Genomic DNA, 7842 nt, shown 5'->3' on the forward strand with positions numbered 1-7842 from the left:
AATCGAATAAGTTGGTTAAAAATTATTTTTGGTAGGTGATCATAAAAACAATTGATTTTGGTAATTAGGTATGAGGTTTCTTACAAAACTGAAGCAAAGATATCTTGTTAGATCACTAAAGCACATGGGTCTGTCCAATATTTGCCTCTGTCATGCTTTGATTTTTTTTTTAGATTCCACAAGAAAGTGCTACATATTTATATAGATTTTGTGTAAACATTTAAACAAGTGGACATATATTACTAATAAGGATGATAATGAGCTGATGATACTCTGTTTCACTATTTTTCCTGTTTCTTATGTTCCAAATATTTTTTAACTCTTATTTTGTGATAAAAAGAAGACCAAAAAAGATTGAGACAGATGATTTGCCTGGTTTTTAAACAGGTTAATTTAGTAATTTTTTGGTTTTTTGGCTGAAATATAAGTTAAAAAAAATTAGTATGTTTGGGATGACTTTTTGACTTTTTACGAAAAGATGTGTAAAAAATAGAAAAAAAAGAGAATCTTTGACTTTTTAGTATAGATTGTTGACTTTTTGACTTTTTTAATAACTTTTTAACTTTTTGACTAAATTGACTTGTTGTCAAACGAGGCAGTGAGTATTTTCATAATTTGTCATTTGTCATTCTTGTTTTGGGTTGGAATTTTTTTAATCCACCTCATCCTATGAATACCCAAACTCACCCTGTGTACCCGCTCGCCTGTACACAAATTTATTCCCAAGACGGGTAACTTGGGTTAGGCTACGTTACCAAATTATTTCCTTTTATCATAATTTTAAAATTAATTCCATTCGCATTAAAATAGTACAAATCATACTTTAATCAATGTTACAAACCATTAGTAAAGCATAATAATAAAACAATTCAAGTCTTAAAATATAAAAAGCATAAATTCAATATTACAACAAAATTACCACTAAAAGACATCAAACCCAAAAATTTAATAATGTAGTTTATATATTGTTTAAAATTATAAAAGTGAGGGTAAATTACATTGACACCCCTTGAGGTTTGGTCCTATTACTACTCACCTCCTGACATTTTGGAAATTATATTTACACCCTTGTCGTTAATAGTCTCATTTCACAAATCCTCTGTTTATATAAAATGTAACAACTCCCAATAGAAAAATAGAAGAAATTACATTTTAAAAAAAAAAAGTAAAGGAAAGGGAAAAAAAAAGAGAAAGTAAAGCAAAGCAAAAAAAGAGATAGTGCATGAGTTTAATATCTTCATTTCGTCTAAATAATTACAATGTCGGAGGGGGTTAGTGTAATTTCTCAAACGTTAGGGATAATATGTGTTAAATTCAAATCTCAAGAAGTGTAAGTGTACCTTACCCTAAAAGTAAATATTAAATATTTTTTAATAAACTCAGACGGGGTGGAATGGGGAGCAAACAAACTACAATCCAAGCCCAGGCCTAAAGTTTCCACGGCCCAGAGAGTGCGGGCCCAATAGTTCCAGCTCAAGGCCACTACTATTAATATCCATCCCTCTTTGCTAAGAGACCAAACGACACCGCTTCGAAGCCATTCTCTCTCTTTCTCTGAAAACCCTAATTTCCATTCTCAGATATTCACAAATGGGGAAGACTAGTTCACTGTAAATTTTCAATACGATCACAGATTTGCTACGTTTTTGTTTTTTCAACACGTAAATGGAAAAAACTGGTTGATTTCGAATTTCTGTTTATTTTTTTAAATTTTTTTTGATGCAGATCGGAACAGTCGACCCATGCGGATCGCAAATTTGAGAAGAAACTCCAGTTCTATGCTAGTAAGTTTATGAAATCGAATTCAAAGACAGTATTGTCTACTCTTTTAATCCAGCGTTCGCAATTGTTCTATCAACATTTGAATTTAAGTTTAGTTTTTGTCAAATTCAAATCCACTTCTATGGGAATACAAAAATCTTGTAAGCTCTTAATGCTTATATAGAGGTTTCAAAACTAGGGTTAATTCATAATGTAGTTGTAATTGAAGTTCTTCCTTATGAGTGCTAGTTGCTTGCTTATATGAGATTAATCACTAGGATGCCGAACAAATTCAAGATGTGGCGTAATATTTGATAGTAGAATGTATGGTTGTGATTGGGGTTAGTGTAGAAAATGGGGCACAATGGAAATTTAGATGAAGAAGTTTGAAGTTTCCTTTTGATAGTAGAACAAAATTGAGCCTTTGAAGATCCAAAATAAAGTTCAATACTAATAATCTTTTGGGTCGAGGGATGCCAGAATTTAGAATGGAGACTTTCCGAAGGTGAACTCTATTAATTACAACAGACCAATTGAATTCCATGGTACACATGGATCAAAGTAAAATAAATGAAAGTGTTATGAAAGCAAGCACATTTTTAAAGCTCACCTAGGCATCTAAAGATCATATGTCATCCTAGAATAAAATTTTCAGATATAATTTCATTATTGTCAACAAAGAATGAGTTTCGTTACAGCTGATTTTCCGTGCTTCAAATATGTGCTTTATGTCACCTTTCTTGGTTATAGTCAAAAGCTTCCCATAACTCTTTTATTGGTAATTGTTTTTACAGAGGTTAGAGATACGGTTGCTTCATTAGGTGCCCAAAAGGCTATCGGCAAGGTGAGAACTTCTACTATTTTATCTGTTGATTTTGAAACTCTAATACTAGATTGACCTCATTTTAGTTTGGATAATTTTGATACGAGTAATGCTATACAAATAAAAATTTCATACATAATGATAGGGCTAATTGTGGACCATTCACTTCAAAACAAAATACCATTGAAGATGCATTTATTTACAATAATGGCATTGCTACGTCATTCTTGTAGGATTTTTTGTATGAATTTTATGTATAAATAGAATTTTCCTTTTGATATATACTTCACATTTTTTTCCAAAAAATTGTGGTTGTGGTTTGCTGGTACTTCTTCTTTATCAAGGGACAGTGTCAATCGCAGTACAAATAGTTGTTGCTTTACTGCTTGAACTGGATTTAATTGGGCTATTAGTCTTCTTATAATGATTTATTCATTGAACACATAAGTAGCATTTATAGGATTTCCGTTGTCTACTTTCATTTGTTTCTAATAGCAACAATGTTCCCTCGAGTAGTTTTGTTCTATATGATGGATTCTATGCTATGATGACTTTCCTTTTGAATCTAATCAAGATGGTTGCTTTATCTATGCATCTTCAAATGCTTAGTGGACAGAGGATCACATGGAAATGAATTTGTTTCATTTCGAATCCTGTGGCATTTCAGCGGACTATTAAGTAACAAAATTAAATAAATAATAATCAAAGTAGAAGAAAATGAGATATCACTCAGTAATTGATTTCTAGTGATGATAAAATATTGAGATTGCATCCATTTTCTGGTCATTTGTATCCATTTTCTTGTGAAGATTAATATAAACAAGTTTTCAAAGGATTTTTTTTAAACTTTTTTTTATGTATATTCCTTGACAATTATTTGTAGTCATCACATGGAATGCATCTTATAATTTCCAAATTCAAATTTGCATGGTTATTTTTTACCATCTTTAAGTTTTGGAGGGACTGTGCCTTAGTGGTAGTGTAGCCTGGAGATGATAAGAATCTTATAATTACTATCCAATAGTTTATTTCAATGATTTGTAAAGGTAGGTCGTGGTTATTCTTATTTCCGTAGTTTATCATCACTAAATTCAAATGATTTATACAGTAGCTTTTCTTCCGTAAACATATGCAAACATAAACATTTTATTAGGATTTATGCTATCCGTTTGAAACATGCTCATATATTTTGCTGCTGAAAAAGTAATTTCTTGTTCTACCAGAAGAAAAAAGTCAGAAGCCGAAAAAAGAAATTGAAAGCATATGATCTTACAACTCTCTCTGAGTTCCTTCCTGACTTGAAGGCTCCAATGCAACCGGCTCCAACTGAGTTTAAACTGAATAGCAAATCCAGGCAGAATCTAGTGTGAGTGCTTCAATTCCATCACTCTTCATTCCCTTACTCTCTTTAGTTCTCCTTGTTATAGTATCATCATGATTATTATCATCATTCCATCTTTATTTTGTTTTATCAGACTGAAGGAAGCAAATCAGTTAAAGACAGTTCTTGACCATCCTGCCTTCCAATCGGACCCATTGGCTGCCATTCATCAACACTTGCAGAGCACTCAACCTGTTACCGACGTGACACCAGGAAGAAAGAATGTCAAAAGTGAGAGGAAGAAGAAGGCGAAGAAGAAAAAGCCTAAAATTTCAGCTGGGCCTCAATCTATGGAGATCTGATTTTGTTTGTGGCTTTCATTAACCATGCTGGTCCATGGATGATCCTCAACCATTTCATTACTCGATTTTGAATATGTTTCTGCCCCATATCTTGACATCAAGGATGCCTTGATAGTAGATAATCAGTGTGCCCCAACTTTTGGAGTTTTTTTTTTGGGTGGTTTATTCAATGCATCAAAAACATATAGGCTGTTTTTGGGAAGTTCTCAAAGCTATACAAATTTGGGAAGTCCTCAAAGCTGTACAAGTCAGATATTTGAACCCGGGGTTAGCATCTTAAGAGTACGAATGTGATGTAAGGTGGCCATTATGGATCGTGGTTAATGTAAGAAGGATCATGCTAATAGAATGTTTGCCTTCTTAGCTATTCTGCTTGTGCTACTTTGTTCTCCTAAATTGTTAATTAGCCTACTTTCCCTGCGGAGAGAACAAATTCATTATATTCAATAATAAGGATCACAGGAAGACTCTCAATGCAACCCTTTTTCCCTTGCAATATTTTGAGTATACAGTAAAATACAGGAATAGCATATGCTGATAGCTATTCTGCTTGTGCTACTTTGTTCTCCTAAATTGTTAATTAGCCTACTTTCCCTGCGGAGAGAACAAATTCATTATATTCAATAATAAGGATCACAGTAAGACTCTCAATGCAACCCTTTTTCCCTTGCAATATTTTGAGTATACAGTAAAATACAGGACAACTCAAACACTTTTTAAAAGACATCGAATCACCTGTCCACTACTGGCATCATAAACTGCAAGGCCCCCAATAAAGACTGGATATAGACTATCCTTCTAGCATATGCTGATAGCTACCAGATGAGTGTGCCCAACCAGTATATTGAAAGATCCAATCTTTCTTGTTTACCATTTTTCTAAAAACACTCATAATTGTGAAGCATTCAATATTATACTTCAGGTGGATATATATGCTCATTGATCTAGACCAACAGTGAATTCCATCAGAACTCCCCCATAGTGGCATGGCATTACATGAATATTGTTGTTGTACATTCTGTAGTGTGGTAATTTTTGTTAGCACTGAGACAAAAAATTACCCAAATCAACAAGAATGTAAGCAAGAATATCTCTATCAAAAGCTCCCACTAGCACCAAGCAAGAACTTCGAAGTGATCAATTCTCAGAGGCAGATTGGAAGATAAATATTGCTGTCAAAGAGCCCACTAATGCTGTAATTGCCAGGGCTGGTGTTGGTAAAGGAGCTGTAAGCCCAAAATTCTGCAATATCAAAATGAATACAACACAGTAAATCGAAAATGAATTAAAGTGAATCGCAAAATTTAAGATTCAATAAAACAAATCGAATTGTTTTGGTTGAAACTTGTATTGAATCCAATCGTGAATCGTAAGATTCTAACCATCATGCCTGAGTGTGTTACTTGAACAATTAATAAACTTATTTTTTTCTTTTCCGCATTTACACCTCCATGTTGAAGATTTTCGTCAGTAAATTTTCTTCTCTCTTTCACAGGTTTGTAATTATTTTTAATGGAGAAGTTACTATTGAAATAATGAAGTGTACCAATTACAGTACAAGTTCTCCAAATTAACCATATTCAAATGATATTAATTTGAAACCCGACAATCCATTAAGAGAAGGGAGCAGAGTAGAAAAAGGTTCATCCAAGAGGATGGGTGGTCATTTAATTTCTGTGTCATCTCTTCACAAACAAGGACACATGAAGAATTACACAAAATTGTCCTACTAGAGATGAAAAAGAACAAATATGAAAATTAGAATATGAAAACCAAGTTATACATTCAAAACCAAACTTTGTTACTCCTGATTGGTATGTGTTTATTAGTGCTATACCTCTAGGAGTCCTTTGCCTGTTGCTATTTCAACACTAATAACCGCTGCAAAGCCTACCATTGCCATCCGCCCTAGCCATACATCCAAACTATTGCCCTTTCTACTCTGCTCACACCTTATGGAAACTGATGTTGCTTTGTATGCAAACTTCCTTCGATGAGTATTTCTCAATATCACTGGAAAAAAAGAAACACGAACCCATAATTCTAAACGACTTTTGGCAAGAATATTCATGCTATGTTCGATCTAGGCTTTGATGAGGGAGAGGAAAAAAGTGAGAAATGAAATTAGAGAAAGAAACAAACTTTCAAAAAATTTAAAGCTATGATTTGGAACTATACACACACACACACACACACACACACACAAAAAAAAAAATGAAAATCACAAAAACTTAAGAACTTTGCATTGCTGATCATGAGTCTATATATGATTTTGGTTAATCATGCCCAATTACGCAGCAGTATCAGAATCTCAGAATGTTAAATGTTTGAATCTATAAATCCTAGAAATATATAAAGATTTGTAATGTTTATAATCTTAAAAGTGCTTAAAAAACTGCAGTACACCAATTTAATACTGTGTTCTGGGGTTAAGAGATTTATCTCCTGCTGTTGAAGTTTTGCAACATTAATAAAATAGATTTTTTTGATTAAGAGAAACTGTAATGTAGCATGTTAATATTGATTTCATTTCCACGAATCAAAAGTTAATTTATTCATGGATTTATGCAATTATCTCTATACTCTGGCAGTGTCTTTCCATTCATAGTGCTTCATCTCCTTGTATACTTCTACTTCATGATGAAGAACACAACTCGCATATAGGGTCGACCACTTAACTGGTCAAGCTTCGTTTAAAAACTTTAATAAGTTTCATATTTGTTTAAGCTTAGTTTGTTAAATTTTTTAGCCGATCTCAAACAAGCTTTTGTCAAGCCGAGCTGGAATAGTTTGATATTTTTATATAGTTTTAAGTTTATTGAACATAGCCGAATGAGCAATTAATTATTTAAGCTTGGTTTGTAAATTTTAACGAATTACAAAATGTATTGAAGATTGGCTTGTTTAATTAACGAATAGAGCTCAAACGAATTTTTAAGAAGTCGAACACAAGTTGAGTAGGAGCTGTTTGGGTCGTTTATCTAAAGAATTTTGAAGTTTTGATGTTGTTTACTAAGAAAAGCCTCCATGTTGTTCCTACAAGACTTATGATGATTTTGATATTATTTACTAAGAAAACCCCCAGATAAATTTGGTTCCTACATTTAACAGTGCATGAATTGGAATTTAGATCTCCATTTTGCAATAAAACTACAAGTAGCCAAATCTTCCATACAAGTAGAGAGAGAAAGAAAGAGAGAAGAAAATTCACTGTGAGCAGTTAGAAATCAGCTTACAGAGTGGAGAACCAGTGGCGAAAGCAGTCCCAATTCGTGTTTGTATGATCGGAAAAGTAATCCAATTGGTTCTTGATGATCTCGAAGACGCACAAACACCTGCAAAATCGATGAATTTTCAATACATCTAAAGCTCGTGCTTGTATGTATGTATATATATAGAGAGAGAGAGGTACCATTGATGGAAGTATAGAGACAGGAAGAAACTTGATTTACTGCCATGGAGAGAGAGAGAGAGAGAGAGAGAGAGAGAGAGGGAAGGTGCTTGCTTAGGTCATTTGAACGTTTTCTGTTCGCTAATAAACGGCCGTATCCAGATTCGACTCCCTAATTCCACTC

The 7842-nt window shown here is 33.3% G+C and overlaps 2 protein-coding genes across 2 annotated transcripts; one reads left to right on the forward strand and one right to left on the reverse strand.

Annotated features, from left to right (window-relative positions):
- Window positions 1-1441: 1441 nt before the first annotated feature.
- On the forward strand, window positions 1442-4634 carry LOC114273381 (ribosome biogenesis protein). The gene is made up of 5 exons (XM_028215155.2): window positions 1442-1610; window positions 1726-1784; window positions 2556-2605; window positions 3808-3950; window positions 4060-4634. Exons 1-5 carry the CDS (start codon window positions 1591-1593, stop codon window positions 4265-4267), a joined length of 480 nt encoding a protein of 159 aa, XP_028070956.1. The 5' UTR covers window positions 1442-1590; the 3' UTR covers window positions 4268-4634.
- A 578-nt stretch (window positions 4635-5212) lies between these two features.
- Window positions 5213-7805, reverse strand: LOC114273383 (stress enhanced protein 1, chloroplastic). Its single transcript, XM_028215156.2, has 4 exons — window positions 7680-7805; window positions 7504-7602; window positions 6105-6280; window positions 5213-5509 (listed from the first exon to the last, which is right to left on the reverse strand). The coding sequence occupies exons 1-4, from the start codon at window positions 7723-7725 to the stop codon at window positions 5405-5407; spliced, it is 426 nt and encodes a 141-aa protein (XP_028070957.1). The 5' UTR covers window positions 7726-7805; the 3' UTR covers window positions 5213-5404.
- Window positions 7806-7842: the final 37 nt, after the last annotated feature.

This window comes from Camellia sinensis, chromosome 2, assembly GCF_055761805.1.
Source record: "Camellia sinensis isolate YWXY chromosome 2, ASM5576180v1, whole genome shotgun sequence".
In the NCBI taxonomy this organism is placed as follows: Eukaryota; Viridiplantae; Streptophyta; class Magnoliopsida; order Ericales; family Theaceae; genus Camellia; species Camellia sinensis.

Coding starts and splice junctions, on each gene's coding strand:
- LOC114273383 (XM_028215156.2), bottom strand. CDS start 7,725: ATGGCAGTAAATCAAGTTTCTTCCTGTCTCTATACTTCCATCAATG. Junction 7,603..7,679: donor TCTCTATACTTCCATCAATG/GTACCTCTCTCT, acceptor TCGATTTTGCAG/GTGTTTGTGCGTCTTCGAGA. Junction 5,510..6,104: donor CAGGCAAAGGACTCCTAGAG/GTATAGCACTAA, acceptor TTGATATTGCAG/AATTTTGGGCTTACAGCTCC.
- LOC114273381 (XM_028215155.2), top strand. CDS start 1,591: ATGGGGAAGACTAGTTCACT. Junction 2,606..3,807: donor CCCAAAAGGCTATCGGCAAG/GTGAGAACTTCT, acceptor TTGTTCTACCAG/AAGAAAAAAGTCAGAAGCCG. Junction 3,951..4,059: donor AAATCCAGGCAGAATCTAGT/GTGAGTGCTTCA, acceptor TTGTTTTATCAG/ACTGAAGGAAGCAAATCAGT.